Source organism: Chiloscyllium plagiosum, chromosome 11, assembly GCF_004010195.1.
Source record: "Chiloscyllium plagiosum isolate BGI_BamShark_2017 chromosome 11, ASM401019v2, whole genome shotgun sequence".
Lineage (NCBI taxonomy): Eukaryota > Metazoa > Chordata > Chondrichthyes > Orectolobiformes > Hemiscylliidae > Chiloscyllium > Chiloscyllium plagiosum.
This window is the reverse complement of record NC_057720.1, coordinates 52,071,296-52,092,752: the sequence shown is the minus strand read 5'-3', so window position 1 is coordinate 52,092,752 and position 21,457 is coordinate 52,071,296. Positions and strand designations below refer to the sequence as shown.

The following is a 21,457-nucleotide window of genomic DNA, read 5'->3' as shown; positions in this document are numbered from 1 at the left end:
GAGAATCGACGTTTCGGGCATATTTATCTTAGCCTGCTGGACAAACTTTCTTCATTCCTGAAGAAGGGCTTATGCCCGAAACGTCGATTCTCCTGTTCCCTGGATGCTGCCTGACCTGCTGCGCTTTTCCAGCAACACATTTTCAGCTCTGATCTCCAGCATCTGCAGACCTCACTTTCTCCTATGTCTCCCTGTAACCTACTACATCCTTCGGCACTATCCACAACGACACCGACCTTAGTGTCGTCTGCAAATTTACTAACCCACCCTTCTACGCCCTCATCCAGGTCGTTCATAAAAATGACGACCAACACCGACCCTTGCGGTACACCACTGGTAACTGGACTCCAGGATGAACATTTCCCATCAACCACCACCCTCTGTCTTCTTTCAGCAAGCCAATTACTGATCCAAACTGCTATGTCTCCCACAATCCCATTCTTCCACATTTTGTACAATAGCCTACTGTGGGGAACATATACATCACATCAACCGGTTTACTCACATCTATCTGTTTGGTCACCTTCTCAAAGAACTCAATAAGGTTTGTGAGGCACTACCTACCCTTCACAAAACCATGCTGACTATCCCAAATCAAATTATTCTTTTTCAGATGATTATAAATCTTTTCTCTTATAGCCTTTTCCAACACCTTACCAACAACTGAAGTAAGGCTCACTGGTCTATAATTACCAGGATTGTCTCTACTCCCCTTCTTGAACAGGGGAACCACATTTGCTATCCTCCAGTCTTCTGGCACTATTCCTGTAGACAATGACGATTCAAAAATCAATGCCAAAGGCTTGGCAATCTCCTCCCTGGCTTCCCAGAGGATCCTAGGATAAATCCCATCCGGCCCAGGGGACATCTATTTTCACACTCTGCAGGATTTCTAATACCTCCTCCTTGTGAACATCAATCCCACCTAGTCTAGTAGCCTGTATCTCAGTAATCCCCTCGACATCACTGTCGTTTTCTAAAGTGAATACTGTTGAAAAGTATTCATTTAGTGCTTCCCCTATCTCCTCTGACTCCACACACAACTTCCCACTACTATCCTTGATTGCCCCAAATCTTACTCTCGTCATTCTTTTATTCCTTAAATACCTATAGAAAGCCTTAGGGTTTACCCTGATCCTATCCGCCAACAACTTCTCATATTTCCTCCTGGCTCTTCTGAGCTCTCTCTTTAGGAATTTCCTGGCTACCTTGTACCCCTCAAGTGCCCTAACTGAGCCTTCACATCTCATCCTAACATAAGCCTTCTCCTTCATCTTGACCAGAGATTCCACTTCCTTCGTAAACCATGGCTCCCGCGCTCTACAGCTTCCTCCCTGCCTGACAGGTACATACTTATCTAGGACACTCAGTAGCTTTTCCTTGAATAAGCTCCACATCTCTAATGTGCCTATCCCCTGCAGTTTCCTTCTCCATACTATGCTTCCTAAATCTTGCCTAATTGCATCGTAACTGCCTTTTCCCCCAGCTGTAACTCTTGCCCAGTGGTATACACCTATCCCTTTCTATCACTAAACATAACAGAATTGTGATTGCTATCACCAAAGTGCTCACCTACTTCCAAGTCTAACACCTGGCCGGGCTCATTACGCAGTACCAAATCTAATGTGGCTTCACCCCTTGTTAGCCTGTCGACATACTGTGTCAGGAAGCCCTCCTGCACATACTGGACAAAAACTGACCCATCTATAGTACTCGTACTATAGTGTTCCCAGTCAATATTTGGAAAGTTGAAGTCCCCCATGATAACTACCCCGTCTCTTTCACTCCTATCGAGAATCATCTTTGCTATCCTTTCCTCTACATCTCTGGAACTATTTGGAGGCCTATAGAAAACTCCCAACAGGGTGACCTCTCCTTTCCTGTTTCTAACTTCAGCCCATACTACCTCAGTTGACAAGTCCCCAAACATCCTTTCTGCAACTGTAATACTGTCCTTGACCAACAATGCCACACCTCCCCCCCCTCTTTTACCATCTTCTCTGTTCTTACTGAAACATCTTAATCCTGGAACCTGCAACAACCATTCCTATCCCTGCTCTATCCATGTCTCCGAAATGGCCACAACATCGAAGGTACCAACCCATGCTGCAAGTTCACCCACCTTATTCCAGATGCTGCTGGCATTGAAGTAGACACACTTCAAACCAACCTATTGCTTGCCGGTGCCATCTTGTGTCCCTGACACTTGATTTTGGACCTCCCTACTCTCAACCTTTTCTATACTCGAACTACAATTTTGGTTCCCATCCCCCTGCTGGATTAGTTTCAACGCACCCCAATAGCCTTAGCAAATTTCTCCCCCAGGATATTGGTACCCCTCTGGTTCAGATGAAGACCATCCTGCTTGTAGAGGTCCCACCTACCCCAGAAAGAGCCCCAATTATCCAAGAATCCAAAACTCTTCCTCCTGCACCATCCCTGTAGCCACGTGTTCAACTAATCTCTCTCCCTATTCCTCGCCTCACTAGCACATGGCACGGGCAACAAACCAGAGACAACAACTCTGTTCATCCTAGCTCTAAGCTTCCATCCTAGCTCCCTGAATTTCTGCCTTAAATCCCCATCTCTCTTCCTACCTATGTCGTTGGTGCCTATGTGGACCACGACTTGGGGCTGCTCCCCTCCCCCTTAAGGATCCCAAAAACACGATCAGAGACATCATGGACTCTGGCACCTGGGAGGCAACACATCAACCACGAGTCTCTCTCGTCCCCACAGAACCTCCGATCTGTCCCCCATGACTACTGCTCTGCTCCTCTTCCCCTTTCCCTACTGAGCAGCAGGGACAGACACTGTGCCAGAGCCCTGCACCACACTGCTTTTCCCTGGTAAGTCATCCCCCCCAACAGTATCCAAGACGGTGTACTTATTGTTGAGGGGAATGGCAACAGGGGATCCCTGCACTGTCAGCCGGTTCCCTTTCTGTCCCCTGACTGCAACCCATTTGCCTTTGTCTTGTACCTGAGGAGTGACTACCTCCCTGTAACTCCTCTCAATAACCTCCGCTGCCTCCCGAATAATCCAAAGTTCATCCAGCTCCAGTTCCCTAACGCAGTTTTCGAGGAGCTGGAGTTGGGTGCACTTCCTGCAGTGACACTAGTGGTGACCCTTACCTCCCACATTCTGCAGGAGGAACATTCAACTGCCCTAACCTCCATTCCTACTATTCTAAATTCCCAAAGAGATTGATGAAAAAATAAGGAATGAAAAAAAACTCGTTACCTTACCAATCTGGCTTCCAGGTCCTTTTTTTTTGGTTAGAGGAGGAGGATGGGTGGGATACACTACCCAAGTTGTGTTTCGGGTAACGCAACCACACAAATATATGTCTTCCCAGAAGTCCTTCGCTCCTCCCTCGCCGCTCTGGCAATATGAGGCGCGACTCCCGAGGTAAGTCCCTTTTAATGCGGGAAAACTCACCCTTCCCAGCAGCCCTCACTTCACCTCTCCTCGCCGCTCTGGCAAAATGGAGGCCCGACTCCCGAGATAAGTCCCTTTTAATGCGGGAAATCTCACCCTTCCCAGCAGCCCTCACTTCATCTCTCCTTCTCTCCTCGCCGCTCTGGCAAAACAGATCAAGCCCTCAAACCATATAGAACATGATTAACCAGGTTAGAAGTGGTGGAATGACAGAATTGCCTTAAAAGTAATCAAGACCACACCGACCCTCCGAAGCGCATCCTACCCAGACGCAACACCCCCATCCCATCCCCGTAACCCTGCATTTCCCATGGCTAATTCACCTAGCCTGCACATCCCTGGGCACAATGGACAATTTCGCATAGCCAATCCACATAACCTTCATATCTTTGGACCATGGGATGAAACTAAAGCACCCAGAGGAAACTCGCTCCACACTGTAGGGATTATATGATCAGTTAGAGACAAAGTGATTTGTTAAAAAAGCTTCCCATTGACCTTGCATTTGAAGATGATAGAGCACCAGGCAGTTGGAATAGATTACTGATAAGGAGAGGGCCTTTGAACGTATAGATAACCACAGAACGGGTGAAACAAAGTCATTCAGGAAAAGCTAGAACAAGATGGACTGTATGAGTCACAAAATTACAGAGTCATGGAGATGTACAGCACAGAGACAGAGCCTTTGGTCTAATTCGTCCATGCTAACCAGAAATCCTAAATAAATCTAGTCCCGTTTCCCAGCACTTAGCCCATATCCCTCTAAACCCTTACTATTCATATACCCAACCAGATGCCTTTTAATTGCTGTAATTGTGCCAGCCTCCACCACTTCCTCTGGTAACTCATTCCATACACGCACCACCCTCTGCGTGGAAACGTTGATGCTTAGGTCTCTTAAATCTTTCTGCTCTCACCCTAAACCTATGCCCTCTGGTTCTGGACTCCCACACTCCAGGGAAAAAGCCTTGTATATTTATCCTACCCATGCCCCTGATGATTTTATAAACCTCTATAAAGCCTCCGATGCTCCAGGGAAAATAACCTAGCCTATTCAGCCTCTCCCTATAGCTCAAATCCTCCAACCTTGGCAGTATCCTTATAAATCTTTTCTGAACCCTTTCAAGTTTCACAACAACCTTCCAATAGGAAGGAGACCAGAACTGCAAGCAGTATTCCAAAAGTGGCCTAACCAATGCTCTGTACAGTCACAACATGACCTCCCAACTCCTGTACTCAATACACTGACCAATGAGGAAAGCATACTAAATGCCTTCTTCACTATCCTATCCAGCTGCTACTCCCCTTTCAAGGAACTATGAACCTGCACTCCAAGGTCTCTATGTTCAGCAAAACTCCCTGGGACCTTACCATTAAATATAAAAGTCCTGCTAAGATTTGCTTTTCCAAAATGCATAACCTCAAATTATTCTAAACTAAACTCCATCTGCCACTCCTCAGCTCTTGGGCCTATCTGATCAAGATCCCATTGTAATCTGAGGTAACCTTCTTCGCTGTCCACTACATCTCTAATTTTGGTGTCATCTGCAAACTATACCTATGTTCACATCCAAATCATTTATATAAATGATGAAAAGCAATGGATTCAGCACTGACCCTGTGACACTCCACTGGTCATAGGCCTCTGGTCTGCAAAGCAACCCTCCACCACTACCCTCTGTCGTCTACTTTCAAACCAGTTCCATATCCAAGTGGCAAGTTCTCCCTTCATTCAATGATATCTAACCTTGCCACCCAGTCAAACGCCTTCCTGAGGTCCATATAGATCATGTCTACCACTCTGCCCTTATCAATCCTCTTTGTTACTTCTTCAAAAAACTCAATCAAGTTCGTGAGACATGATTTCTTGCAAGAACTCTTAAGGAATACTACATTGGACAAACAGGCAGAAAACTAGCCACCAGGTTACAGGAATATCAAATATCCACAAAAGACATGACCCACTCTCACTAATATCTTTACACACAGATGAGAAAGACACCACTTTAGCTGGGACAACACAACCATCCTAGGACAAGCCAAACAGAAACACGCGCGAGAATTCCTAGAAGCATGGCAATCCAACTGGAACTCTATCAACAAACACATTGACTTGGATCTCATTTACCACCCCCTGAGAAAATGGACAGGAAATGACATCACCAACCCAAGGAAACCTAAACACAAGAAGTGGGCCATACCACCAGTGCTTCACCGGAGGTTCACTGAAGATGTTACCTAGTATGGTGACAAAACGTCTGAAAACAAACCTTCCAGCTCAGCGAGCAAACTTAAATCCACAACCTCCAGTCTTCTGGCACCTCACCTATGACTTGCAATGATACAAGTATCTCAGCAAGGGAGAAAGTGAGGACTGCAGACGCTGGAGATCAGAGAAGAGTGTGGTGCTGGACTTTTCCAGCTGCTGTGCTTTTCCAGCACCACACTCTTGACTATGTCAGGAAGGGGCTCAGCAATTACTTCCCTTGCTTCCCACAGAATTCAAGGGTACACCTGGTCAGGTCCTGGGTATTCATTTCAAGACATCCAGCACCACCTCCTCTGTAATAAGGACATTTTTCAAGGTGTCACCCATCTATTTCCCCACATTCTATAGCTTCTCTTCCCATTTCCCTAGCCCCGTATCAGTCAAAGCAAACACTCAGAGACACTGCTATACCTCCATCTTTATTCCAGGTCCTTGAGGGAGAGAGAACGATCGCCCAAGTGCACAGAGACATGAGTTCTCTGTCTTCTCTCAAACAGCAGATTCTTAAGGAATTATAGAGTCACTTACAAGGAGCAGCATCCAAGTAAGGCAACATCTACACTGATCGTAAAGGTCAATAACGGTTACTCAATCAGTGAGCATCAACAGTAAAGATTAAGCCATCTGGCATTATGTAACAGATGTTCTTAACCTTGTTAACCGGCATTACATAATGAATGCTATTCATCTTGTTAACCCACTCTCCTTGCCTCCAGCACCACATTGTTTACTGCAAGTTCTTGTATGGTCAAAGTCATGCTTAGCTGAGCCTTTGTCACACAACTCAAAACTTCACTCTTTCCCAATCTGCTCATACCTTATACACTTTCTCATTCCTTCCTTTTATCATTTCATGATAACCATCTTGATGGCACTACCAGCTTTCATAAGACTCTGACAGCCAGTATTTATTCAAGTTATTGACACACAGTATACAATCATTATAACAACAAAGATTACTAGTCTGTGCAGTAAATAGAAGTTCTAAGATCCTCCATTTGGGAAATACCTCACCACTAAAGTTATTAAGTCCACAGCCATTAGTGACCACTCCATCCCCTCCAAGTCGAGTGGAAACAAGCCAGTTCTTCAAAATCTCCTTCAGTAAAGTCCGACCTGAAAATAAAATGCAGTCTGCCCTTCTGCATCACTCCTCAAGAAATCTGAATTCCTAGAAAAGGGCAATTAAATACTTAACAAAACTGACAAGACTTCCTTTGTTGCAGAGATGCTTCAGATGGAGGATACCAGCACATCCGAGTGCGCAGTGCAGAAGCTACAACTGGAGGCTAGGCGAATGCAGCATTCTTTGCTGCTTCTGCTCCCGCTCTGCTGTTAAATGTAACAAAGCCAACTGGCTGTTGTGATGTAGCTTGATCAGCGAACCTTCACATCCCTTAAATGACCGAAAGGCAAGGTAAAGCTCATGTGGTTTAATGTACATTGGAAGGCCACTGACAACATGTGTACAGACTTTCTCTTCATTGTTGTTAGTTTCTTCACTTTTCATGCTCGTGACTGAGGAGCTGATTGAATCCATTGGATCAGGCTGTGGAGGAGTGGGCAGTGGTCTGAAGGCATGCTTTACCCGTGAATGGAGAAACTCTAGAGAAGATGTTAGCTGCTGAAAGTATCTCTGTATTTCCTCTCTCATTCCTTCCTTGCAAAGGTGATTATCAGTATGAAGACTGTCCCACATTTAACTATACTAAATTGTGTCTGCCTATTTCAACATTCTCCATAAAATTTAAATTGTACTGCCTAAACAATTCAGGTAAAGGGCTTTAGCCCGAAACATCGATTTTACTGCTCCTCGGATGCTGCCTGAACTGCTGTGCTCGTCCAGCACCACTAATCCAGAATCCATACCTAAACAATTCAGTCAATTATAAACAACAATCAATGGTCCTAAAATCAAACCCTCAGTTACCTCATTCAGGTTATTCAAACTTTATTTTCCTTTAACAAATTGAGACTTTGCTAATGTGAAAGCTGTCAAGAAAAGTATTTCAAAAGTCTGAAACAGCAAGTTAACAAAATGTTTCCTGTGCTTTAGTAATTGAAGAGGCAGCTTCAGTTCAGATTTAAATCTCAAATATTTGTGGAAAACATATGCAGAATATATTAAAATATGTTCTCCACATGAAACTTCCGAAATAGCACAGTCAGAATTAGAGTGGCAACTTTGGTAGAGATAAACATTCTTTGGATTTGCAATATGAAGGGGACCAATGAAGTTTTAACAATAATTGAAAGAATTTAAACAACTCAGTCTCAAGTTCTAATATTCTCTAGAAAATCTTAAAACACCAAACTGATAATGCACTCTTCTTTTTGGGAACACATTGCATTAAAAACCCAGTAAAGATATTATTATACAATACTCTCATCCTGGCTAAAGTATGACCACTGACCCAATTGTTTTTTGAAACAGGTATTGTAGAATTTGAAACAAATCAGGGGCTCAAGGCACTCAATCAATTTGTTTTAAGGTTACAAGTTTGATCATTTTAAAAAGGATAATGTTATACAATTTCAATGTCAAAACAAAATCTGCCCCATGACATAGCACACAAAATACATTGAAATGAGACTCTGACTCAAACAAGGCAAAACATTTACTTAAAAGGATCTTCTAAATCAGTATTTTAACAAATCAAAATTTTTAAACATCAAACACACTCAGTATGGCACAATTTACATTGAAACTTCCTTTTCTGACCCAAGTATTAGTACAATCTTAGTTTCAGGGTTTCTCGGTTTTTGTTTAAGAGCCTCTGGTCAGAAATCTTGCCGTTTTAATATGGGGGAAAAACGCGCAAAATTAAGACCGGTGATGATCCATGAAATGGAAAACAAGGAGCCAAAAAGGTGGAGGAGGTGACCCTAAAAGATCCACACCAGAGTTAGACAAAAAAAAAATCACATCCACAGACTCCGAATCAACCGTCACAGGAAAAATAAACACAAGCATGTGTCCAAGATTCCCAAAGCTGCGCGAAACCCACAATGCCTGGCACACACACAGAAAAAGATCACTAAAACATCCTCACCTTGTTGGAAACTGGACTAAGGAACACCACCCCACTACCAGACAAGGCCATAAGGAAAGACAGACCAGCCGTACCCTCTCAATGAAATCACACCCATAAAAAACCTCACAGCAGTGCACAAGCCACTGCAGTCCAAACCACTCTCTTCCCCAAGAACAAAGACTCATACAGCCTCAAATTTTGCCATTAACAGACTTAAACCCCTTCTCTTACTCTATATGTCCGGGGACTCGAACCCCTGTTTGTCAGCACATTTACGAAACTGTGTCTCTCGAATGAACTAATTACCATTCAAGGAGTCCGTAGAATAGAAAGCGATTGAACATACAGGAATATTGAGAGGGAGCAAGTTTTGAAACCTTACCCTTTGGGCCCATCCATCTAGAGATACCGGTGTTCCGGGCAATCGCTGACACTGTCCAATCGTAACTATTCATTTGGACACCACCTGGCTCGACATATTATTGTCCCATTTCCCTAGCCCGGTATCAGTCAATGCAAACACTCAGACACAGTACGGCTTTGCCTCCTTCATCTTTATTCCAGGTCCTGGAGGGAGAGAGAACGATCGCCCATGTGCACAGAGACATGAGTTCTCAGTCTTATCTCAAACAGCAAATTCTTAAGGAATTATAGAGTAATTTACAGGGGGCAGCATCCAAATAAGGCAACATCTATATTGATTGGGTGACCATTATTGACCTTTACAATCAGCGAGCATCAACAGTAAAGATTAAGCCATCTGACATTGTGTAATGAATGTTCTTAACCTTGTTAACCAGCATTACATAAATGGATGCTTTTCATCTTGTTAACCCACTACCCTTACCTCCAGCACCTCATTGACCATATAAGAACTTGCAGTAAACAAAGTCATGCTAGCTGAGCCTTGGTCACACAACCCAAAACTTAATTCTTTCCCTACCTGCTTATACTACATAAACTTTCTCACTTCCATGTACTTCTTTACAGTAAACACTGATGCAGAATACTTTTTTAATATTTCCATTTCCTGTGGTTCCACACATAGGCTGCCTTTCTGATCTTTGAGTGGCTCTATTCTCTTCCTAGTTACCTTCTGTCCTTAATGTACAAAGAAGATCCCTTTGGATTCACCTTAACCCAATTTGCCAAAGCTATCTCATGCCCCTTTTTCACCTTCCTGACTTCCCTCTTAAGTATACACCTACTGCCTTTATACTTTAACTGTGAACATCTGTCCCAAATCAGCTTCTGAAAGTTCCTGGCTAATACTGTCAAAATTAGTGTTCTTCCAATTTAGAACTCCAACTTTTAGGTCCAGTCTATCCTTTTCCATCATCTTAGAGGTGAGGAGAAGAGAACCACAAACAGGATTCACTGTAACTTAGCAGTAATCTATTACAGCAGTAATTATGACTGGCTTCATATAAAAGCCATACTTCAGAAACACAAGGAAGATTCACCGTCATCTGCACTATAATCTCCGAACAGTCCAGAGACACATTCGAAAATAAAAGCAGAAAATTTATTAGAACCATGAACTGCTGTCTTCAATTTTAGTTGAAAAAGCCACCAGGATGGAAGACGTCCATTTATAACTGAAAACCCATCAGTATAATATTAAGGGAAGCAAGTGATCAACTTACTCAAATGCACCAATCTTCTGCACAAATCTCTTCACAATCACACTTTTCAATTTTGTGTAACTTCCTCGAAATCTACAAACCCTTTTAATTCAAAGCATGGTGGATAGAGGGGAGCAGGTCGATGTAGCATACTTGGATTTCCAGAAGGCATTTAATAAGGTGCCGCATTAAAGACTCATCCATAAATTAAGAATGTATGATGTTGCAAGCATATATAAAAGACTGGGAACCAATAGAAAGTAGAGATGGGATAAATGGGTGTTTCTCTGGTTGTGGTGAGCGGGGCGTTGCAGGGGTCGGTGTTGGGCCTGCAACTGCTCATGAAATATATATATAAATGATTTGGAAGAGAAGACTTGCAGTTAACAATGAGGTGCTGGAGACAAGGGTAGTAAGTTAACAAGGTGAAAAGCATCCATTTATATAATGTCAGTTAACAAGGTTAAGAACATCTACTGTATCCAAGTTTGCTGATGACACTAAATTGAGTTGGAAAGGCAAATTGTGCAGGGTTGTGGAGGTTCTGCAGAGAGATTTAGATATGTTAAGTGAATGCACAAGGGTCTGGCAGATGGAGTACAATGTTGGTAAATGTGAGGTTATCCACTTTGGAAGTAAAAATAGTCGGTCAGAATATTATTTAAATGGTGAAAGATTGCAGCATGCTGTTGTGCAGAGGAACTTCGGAGTGCTCGTACATGAATCTTTAAAAGCTGATTTGCAGGTGTAACAGGTAATCAGTAAGGCAAATGGAATATTGGCTTTCATTGCTAGAGGGATTGAGTTTAAGAGTACGGAGGTTTTGCTGCATTGTACGAAGTGTTGGTGAGGCTGCATGTGGAGTATTGCACACAGTTATGGTCTCCTTACTTGGGGAAAGATGTACTGGCTTTGGAGGCGGTGCAGAGGAGGTTGACCAGATTGATTCCGGAGATTAGGTGTTTACCCAGTGAAGAAGTTGAGCCACCTGGGACTGTACTCGTTAGAATTTGGAAGATTGAGAGGGGACCTTATAGAAACATATAACATATAAAATTATGAAAGGTACGGATAACATAAAGGCAGGTAAGCTGTTTCCACTGGTGGATGAGACTAGGGGTAGGGGACATGGCCTCAAAATTAGGGAAAGTAGATTTAGGACAAATGAGGAACTGCTTTTTCCAGAGAATCTGTGGAATTCTCTACCCAAGGAAGCAGCTTTGTTAAATATATTCAAGACATAATTGGATGAGTTTTTGCATGGAAGGGGAATTAAGGATAATACAGTTAGGAGGAGCTGAGATGATGGGTGGATCAGCCATGATTTTAACGAATGGCGGAGCAAGCTCATCAGGTCAAGTGGCCTACTCTTGCTTCTATTACTATGAAATCATTCATTCTGGTCTCTTAACCAGAATTGAAATCTTAACCAATTTTAAAGGTACTAAACAGGACAACTGCCTTTGCTAAAGTGCTGTTCAGATATGTTATTACATTCTGTGTGACATTGCTACTCTAATTTCATTACCTACCAAATTAGCCAATAGGGTGATTAATGTGCTACATTTCAAGACGAGTGATGGGATTTTAGATGTATTGCAATTTTCTTGAATTTTGCTGGGAAATGACTGGGGACTTTACAAAGCATTTAATTTTTGATGTATTTGAAATGATTCAATCTTCTAGAGTCCTAACAGTGAAACATTTTGCGCTTCTTTGTTCAATTTTCCAGTTAAGCTTTAATCCTTACAAAACTGAAAGGATCATAATGCTTTAAATTTGGCGCTTTTTGTTTTAAGAAATATACCAGAAATGAGATTTGATGTAATTTATTCCATGTAACTCCTCCTACCACAACTGCTTTTTTTCCCACATAGTATATTGATATCTATTGACTAAATACTCTACCACCAGGTATTAAAATTCACTTGGAAAAGGAAAGAAATGCCTGCACGGCAAATAGACTGGAAGTAATCAATAACTGGACACATTCCAATATTGAAGTGCAAAACTACTTTTAAAAGTAACAAATTAAGATGCCAGAGAATAGTAGAAAAAGTTTCAAATGTTGACATCAAATCTCATTTCTGGTATATTTCTTAAAACAAAAAGCACCAAATTTAAAGCATTATGATCCTTTCAGTTTCGTAAGGATTAAAGCTTAACTGGAAAATTGAACAAAGAAGCGCAAAATGTTTCACTGTTAGGACTCTAGAAGATTGAATCATTTCAAATACATCAAAAATTAAATGCTTTGTAAAGTCCCCAGTCATTTCCCAGCAAAATTCAAGAAAATTGCAATACATCTAAAATCCCATCACTCGTCTTGAAATGTAGCACATTAATCACCCTATTGGCTAATTTGGTAGGTAATGAAATTAGAGTAGCAATGTCACACAGAATGTAATAACATATCTGAACAGCACTTTAGCAAAGGCAGTTGTCCTGTTTAGTACCTTTAAAATTGGTTAAGATTTCAATTTTGTCCAGGAGATGGGAATATAAACTATAAAGATAACATTTTGTTTTTCTCAGCATTTCTATCTTCAAAAACCACAAAGGAAATAAATGGATCGTTTGTAACAATTGCTTTGGGATATTTGATATTTTAGGTACTAATTACAAATTGATGTTGTAGAGTTCTGGCAAAGCTTTAAAATGTAAAATCAAACTATATTCAATTCTCCTATATAAACATTTGTTTCATTAACTTTATTGCCTTGATATTGACTGGGCAGCTTTATCTATGGTGACACTAGTTTTAGCTGGGTGAACTAAATGTTAGCAGAAAATGCTTTATATACTCTCACAGAATATAAGTAAATGCATATATTTTATGTATATTTACCAAATTTAATATTTAATTTGTGTGTATATCTACCATTAGTCAGTAACCAAAGTACCTGCAATGATCAAAAACACTCAAACTCTGCTTTTCACACGACCATCTTTCCAGCATACAAATAGAACATGCACAACGTTAATATAAGTATCAAGATTATATGCCTAATTATAACATTCATTTCTTATTTTAATTTCCTCTTAAATCTAATTAGCCATATGGTTAAGAACTACTGAATAAGGTTCCATGTAACTGTCACATAATAAACTTAAGAGATAGAAAGAGAGAAATGTTTCAGATCGATGACATTTCATCAGAATAGCTGAGGTGACAGAAACAGTTAAATATTTTGAGTCAACCTCTTCAGATGTTGTCTGATCTGATCATTTTTAACATGATTTGTTTGTTTCAGACCTCCAGCACTTTGCTTGTTCAGATAACTGAATGCTGTACTTCTAACCTGAAGTACAATAAATGGGATGATAATAACCGAACAACAAATTCCACCAGCCCATTTGTTTTCTATTGTGCAAATATTTTGAATAATAAGATTTTCCATTGCTTACTTGCTTATTCAGCTCTGTGATGTTGGTCCATATTTTGCTAATCCCTCTGTCTCCAGCGTCTAAGTTGGCAAGATCTTTTTGGACTGCAAGGAGGTCTTCATTTAGCTTTGGAATGTCACTAAACGAAGTCTTTTGACTAGATTCCACTATAAAGAATTTAAAAAATCTAATTTTAGGACAAAAACACAAAAAGCACAAACATGTAATTGAAATGGACTTGCTTAAATCAATTCACATTCCTAGCTTTGCATAAGCTGTGCATTTAAAAAAAACATATGATGCAATGGGCTAAATGTGGAGGTGCAGCTTCACATCAAACAATGGGGATGAAAATCTCCCTGTTCTTTTGAATGTTTGGGTGGTATCAACTTATGCCAAAAGTAACAGCACCAGTGTAAAAGTGCCAAGTAGGAAGTAACAGTCAATTCTGTTAAATGGGTACATGCCATTTATGTAGGAAATATAAAAATGCCACAGAGGATATTTTTCTGAAGTTGATGCTGAGAAATATAGTTCCGATAGTAGAAGAATCATGTTCTGTAACGTGGTGGAAGGTGTAGAAGTGCTGATCAAGGTGTTTCAGCCAAAATTGATATTTGCTAATCACAATGAAAATTTAGAAGTGTTCCTCCTAGGAACAAGCTAAACCTCATAGCAATAGTCAATCAATCAATCATCCATGGATTTGCACAGCAATAGGCACTATCAAACAGTTCAAAGTTTGTGAGAAGAGCTTGGGTGCTCATTGTTGTGGTTCTGTTCGCCGAGCTGGGAATTTGTGTTGCAGGCGTTTCGTCCCCTGTCTAGGTGACATCCTCAGTGCTTGGGAGCCTCCTGTGAAGCGCTTCTGTGATTTTCCTCCGTCATTTGTAGTGGTTTGAATCTGCCACTTCCGGTTGTCAGCTCCAGCTGTCCGTTGCAGTGGTCGTTATATTGGGTCCAGGTCGATGTGCTTATTGATTGAATCTGTGGATCAGTGGATAAGCACAATCAATAAGCACATCGACCTGGACCCAATATAACGACCACTGCAACGGACAGCTGGAACTGACAACCGGAAGCGGCAGATTCAAACCACTACAAATGGCGGAGGAAAGATCACAGAAGCGCTTCACAGGAGGCTCCCAATCACTGAGGATGTCACCTAGACAGGGGACGAAACGCCTGCAACACAAATTCCCAGCTCGGCGAACAGAACCACAACAACTATCAAACAGTTTTACAAGTAAGGTGGGAAATGAGCAGAATAGGGTGTGCATATTTAATTGTGTCCTCTTTCTGAAAATATCAAAAAATTATATAGCATAGAAGAGAGCCATTCAATCCACCATGACACTGCATAAACTCAAATGGAAATACTACTGATTGGAACAGGGGAGTCATACTTTCTTCATAGTCCTGTTATTTTATTCCCTCCCCCTTTGACCTTTATTCCAATTCTCTTTTAGGTAATAGAACTACAAACATTCATTTAGTATCTCAAAAGGTTTTTAAATTAATAAATCAGTTGTATTTCTTGATCTCCCCTTGTTTTTATATCACCAGGTACATTGAAAAGCAAAAGGCTAAGGAGAGGTGGCCTAATGGTATATCGCTAGTCTATTAATCCAGAAATTAAGCTAATGTTCTGGGCATCTGGGTTCGGATCCTGCCATGATAGATTGCAGAATTTGAATTCAATAAAACAAGAAATCTGGAACTAAGAATCTACTAATGATCATGAAAGCATTGTCAAAAGAAAAAAACGAATCTGGCTCACTAATGTACTTCAGGGACAGAAATTTAATCTCAAACCTTGTCTGGTCTACATGCGACTCCAGACCCATGTGTGGTCAACTCTCAACTGCTCTGATACGACTTAGCAATCCACTCAGTTGTATCAATTGATACAAAGTCTCACACGAAGTGCAGTGGTTCAAGAAGGCAGCTCACAACCACCTCAATGGCAACTAGGAACAGGCAATAAGTGCTGGCCAGCCAGCAATGCCCACATCCCAGGAGTGAATTCCGAAAAAAGATGGGAATTTGAGAAGTCAGTTGGAGTTTCACAGTAGTGAAAGCTTAGGAAGTATTTTTTTACAGGACAAGTTTGCATGAGAGTTGAATGATAAATATATTCAAAGTGTTTTATATAAGTCAGTTGGCAAAGACATTTACATTATATTTCATTCATCAGTCAGTTAAATCAACAGGAGACACATGAAGAAGAATGTGTTTCTGTCATAATCCGGTGCCAAAGATTAAAGAATGGAATAACTTCAGTTGGAGTAGTAATGTCTTGTTGAAAAGCACACTCAAAAACAGTCACAGATGAAAGGAGGGGGGAGCCCTACAATCCACATCTCCTGATAAAATTGGATCACTCAGTTCAAATACTGACAAACTCTAGACCTAAATTATACAATAAATATGTCAGAGAGATACCGACTCAAAGGATATTCCAAAAAATTTCCACAATAACAAAGCTTAGCTTGTTAAAACTGAAAAAAAATTGCCAATTTGAAATGGCAAAGCACTGGTGAAAAACAGATCTTATGCCAATAATCTAGACTTTGAACTCAAATATGTACAAAATATTTTTACAGCTAAACACTGGATGGCAAAATGCATGCCTTCTGCTCAACTATTAATATCTCTTCTACACACCAAAAGAACATTGTTAGTTCTGTTTGTTCCCTATTAGGTTTATTGATCAGATTGTGTGTATTGATTACCTCCCATCCACAACCAAAGCTTAATGCAGGAACTCAAATCGGGCCATGACCAGTTTCCTGGAAGGAACAACAATTCGAAAATATTTTAAAAGAACAACTCCACTTTTGCTCTTTGCATTAGTGGAGATATACCACAATGCACAGTTAATAGATGTACAACTGAAATTTTTGCAAGAAAAAAAAGACTAAAATATCAATAGAATAAATTCCTTGCATCAATCTTGCAATTTGATATCCCACTTGTTCTATCTTGAGCAATGCAATAACTAAAGCTGCAGCAATTGTGATTCGGAATTCAAGGTTGTGTACAAAAGCCAGCCTGATTAAATTAATGAGACGAAGGATCAGAATCACCAATGTTGAACATTTATCCAAGAATGACTAAGACTGTTCTGTATTGCTTCTCTGCTATTACATCACTGGCCAGCCAGCTCTCCTTAACGCTGCTTCCTAAGTGATTTTTCATTGCACCTTCCAGGAGGTGGCACGTTTTTGACTGCTGTTCCATTGACAAAATCAAGCAGCAGCACAATCTTCCTCATCAGTGTCTTGATTCTTCAGTTGTATTACATCTCTTCATGGGATGCAAGCAATTCCACCACATTTGCTATATCTACTTCAAAAACCAGGCTTCCTCTCCAAGGTATGATTTTACATTGAAATTCAGGAACAGTGTTGACATTCTTCTTGCCGGGTGACACACGGAGACCATAATTTCAGCCACACAAACATGACAACATGACTTGATCACATGATTCAGTGATATTTTAGATGTATGAAAATCCCATAGCCGATGGAGTATTCTCCCAGCAGTTGTCCAAATATGTTAGAAAGTATGGCTCAGATAGTTGACTTTGAACATTGCTATTGCTCTCTGATCCATGAGCTGTCGCAGAGATGTCATGGTAGATTAGCTCAGTTAGCAACATGGCATTTTGCAATGCAGAGTGATGCCAGCATTGTATGCTCAATTCCTTCACTGGCTAAAGTTACAATGAAGGACTTTTCCTTCTCAACCGCTCCCCTTGCCTGGGATATGACAACCCTCAGGTTAAACTACTAGTCAGTAATCTCTCTAATGAGCAATCAGCCAATGGTCGAATAGGGCTATAGCAACTTTACTTAGTCCCACATTGTGGTTGCTACTAAGAATTCTGGAGTCCACTCCTACAAGAGGCTTCTTTCCCCTACTATAAGCTCCTGAACTAAGGGTAGTTGTACATTTTGCACAAATGTTGTCCTTCATAAATTAGTGCTACACCTCCACCTAGTTTCCTATTCCTCTTGAATATCATTTATCGCTAAATATTCAGAACCCAATCCATGCCATCTTGCAGTCATTTCTCTAATGATTATCAGATCACATTTACTTCAATGTGAACTATTAAATCTAGTCATCTGTAGAGGGAGGAACAGAGTTACCGTTGAATCCAACAGGAGTCTTCTTCAAAATTGAAGAGTTCTGAAGTCCAGTCATAATGGACATGAAATTTTAACTCTGTTTCTCCCTCCACAGATGGTGCCAGATGTGCCGAGTTTCTCCAGCATTCTGTTTGTTTCGAATTTCCACCATCTGCACTATTTTGCTTTTATTGCACTATTGCTTTTAATTCTATGTGCATTCAGATACAGAGTCTTTTGCCACTTTTGTAACATTTAGCCATGCAGATCAACATTCATTTTTTTTAAACTTGTCCCTTCCTATCATTCTCTGACCCTCAGTTTCCATATTACTACTTTCTTCATTTGTCTAGTCCTGCCTCTTTGATATGCTACATCTTTCTTTATTTGATCCCAGTTTACAACCTTTTCCACATCCCGAGTCACTTTTTCTTGCAAGAACACTGGTTCCAGCATGGGTCAAGTATAGATAGCCCTACATTTCTGACCCCACTTTCTAGAATACTGGCATCAATATCCCACGCACCAAAATACACTTTTCTCACACATTTGTCACCCTACATCAATTTGGGTAAAAATCCTGAAATTATAACCTTTATGGTTCTGTATTTCAATTTAGTGCCTTGCTCCTCATTTTCATTTTGCAGAATTTCTTACCAAGTTCTATGTATGACTAGTTCTACATGGATCAAAACCACTGGATCCTCCACCTTCCATTTCAAGTCCCTTTCCAACCCTGAACAGATGTCCTGAACCATGGCAATGGGCAGATAAAGTCGGCTGAACACTCGCTATGTTGCAGAACATAGTGTCAATCTCCCTTGCTCTACACCGCATGACATTCTTGTTACTCCCCCCACTTATATACCTTGCTGTACTATGGTGCCATGGTCTGTTTGTTCATTCACCATGTAACCCCATTCTCAGCCAGAAGAATATCAAACCTATGACACAATTGCAAAGGTTGACAATCCTGCACTCTGGGCCTCCTTACCTACCTCACTCATAGTCACACTCTCACATTCCTGACCAAATCAGAAGACCCAATGCTGAGAAAATCACCTGGCACAAAGAATCCAAGTAACTTTTCTCCTCACTAATGCACCACACTGCCAACAGTTCATTTTCCAATTCAAAGCTCTGAGCTGAAGCTGATCAAATGTCATACACTTATTGAGACAAGTTTGCTCTGCATTACAAAGCATTCAGGAGCTTCCACATGCTGCACTCTAAATATATCACCAAGCTGCTACCCTTCATGAGTTTTAATTAAGTATAAATTATATTATACACAATGTTGTTTTTGCTTTCTTTCAAAAAAACCCTCTAAATTGGATAATATGTAAAAACCTCAAGTAGAAAATATTTTAACCATTAACCAGAGATCCAAACTCTCCCAAGAACCAATTCAAATCTATTCCAATGAATCAAGCTCCCTCTCTGACAGCCTGTTTGAAGGTCATAGAGATGTACAGCACGGAAACAGATCCTTCGGTCCAACCCGTCCATGCCAACCAGATATCCTAACCCAATTTAGTCATACTGCCAGAACCTGGCCCATATCCCTCCAAACCCTTCCTATTCATATACCCATCCAAATGCCTCTTAAATGTTGCAACTGGACCAGCCTCCACCACTTCCTCTGGCAGCTCATTCTATACCTGTACCACCCTCTGTGTGAAAATGTTGCCCCTTAGGTCTCTTTTATATCTTTCCCCTCTCACCCTAAACCTATGCCCTCTAGTTCTGGACTCCCCGACCCCAGGGAAAAGACTTTGCCTGTTTATCCTATCCATGCCCCTCATAATTTTGTAAATCTCTATAAGGTCACCCCTCAACCTCAGAGGCTCCAGACAAAACAGCCCCAGCCGATTCAACCTCTCCCTGTAGCTCAGATCCTCCAATCCTGGCAACATCTTTGTAAATCTTTTCTGAACCCTTTCAAATTTCACAACATCTTTCCGATAGGAAGACCAGAATTGTATGCAATATTCCAACAGTGGCCTAACCAATGTCCTGTACAGCCACAACATGCCCTCCCAACTCCTGTACTCAATACTCTGACCATTAAAAGAAATCATACCAAATGCCTTCTTCACCATCCTATCTACCTGCGACTCCACTTTCAAGGAGCTATGAATCTGCACTCCAAGGTCTCTTTGCTCAGCAACACTCCCTAGGACCTTACCATTAAGTGTATAAATACTGCTAAGATTTGCTTTCCCAAAATGCAGCACCTCGCATGTATCTGAATTAAACTCCATCTGCCACTTCTCAGCCCACTGGCCCATCTGGTCAAGATCCTGTTGTAATCTGAGGTAACCCTCTTCGCTGTCCACTACACCTCCAATTTTAGTGGCATCTGCAAACTTACTAACTGTACCTCTTATGCTCGCATCCAAATCATTTATGTAAATGACAAAAAGTAGAGGGCCCAGCACCGATCCTTGTGGCACTCCACTGGTCACAGCCGTCCAGTCTGAAAGACTACTCTCCACCACCATCCTTTGTCTTCTAACTTTGAGCTAGTTCTGTATCCAAATGGCTAGTTCTCCCTGTATTCTATGAGATCAAACCTTGCTAATCAGTCTCCCATGGGGAACCTTGAAGAATGCCTTACTGAAGTCCATATAGATCTACGGTCCACATCTACCATTCTGCCCTCATCAATCCTCTTTGTTACCTCTTCAAAAAAGTCAATCAAGTTTGAGAGACATGATTTCCCATGCACAAAGCCATGTTGACAATCCTGAACCAGTCCATGCCTTTCCAAATACATGTACATCCTGTCCCGCAGGATTCCTTCCAACAACTTGCCCACCACCGAGGTCAGGCTCACTAGTCTCTCGTTTCCTGGCTTGTCCTTACCACCCATCTTAAACAGTGGCACTACATTTGTCAACCCCCAGTCTTTCGACACCTCACCTGTGACTATCGATGATACAAATATCTCAGCAAGAGGCCCAGCAATCACTTCTCTAGCTTCCCACAGAGTTCTCGGGTACACCTGATCAGGTCCTGGGGATTTATCCACTTTTAACCGTTTCAAGGCATCCAGCACTTCCTCCTCTGTAATCTGTACATTTTGCAAGATGTCACCATCTATTTCCCGATAGTCTATATCTTCCATATCCTTTTCCACAGTAAATACAGATGCAAAATACTCATTTACTATCTCCCCCATTTTCTGCGGCTCCACACAAAGATCACCTTGCTGATCTTTAAGGGGCCCTATTCTCTCCATTGTTACCCTTTTGTCCTTAACGTATTTGTAAAAACCGTTTGGATTCTCCTTAATTCTATTTGCCAAAGCTATCTCATATCCCCTTTTTGCCCTCTTAAGTACACTTCTACTTGTGCGAAGATTTGTAGCTCGGGTGCTCGTTGTTGTGGTTCTGTTCGCCGAGCTGGAAGTTTTTGTTGCAAACGTTTCGTCCCCTGGCTAGGCGACATCATCAGTGCTTGGGAGCCTCCTGCGAAGCGCTCAGACCTCCTAGCAGCACTAGAATGCACACTCAGGAACAATGGACTGACAGAAGAGACACAACAAACAGTGAGACAAAC

At 41.3% G+C, this 21,457-nt stretch overlaps 1 protein-coding gene across 1 annotated transcript in view; it reads right to left on the bottom strand.

Moving 5' to 3' along the window:
• Positions 1-21,457, bottom strand: part of efcab14 (EF-hand calcium binding domain 14) — a 96,649-nt gene that overhangs the window by 67,069 nt on the left and 8,123 nt on the right. The window contains exon 3 of the mRNA XM_043699330.1: positions 13,779-13,924. Coding sequence (XP_043555265.1) covers positions 13,779-13,924 — 146 coding nt within the window. The remainder of the gene's footprint in view (positions 1-13,778; positions 13,925-21,457) is intronic.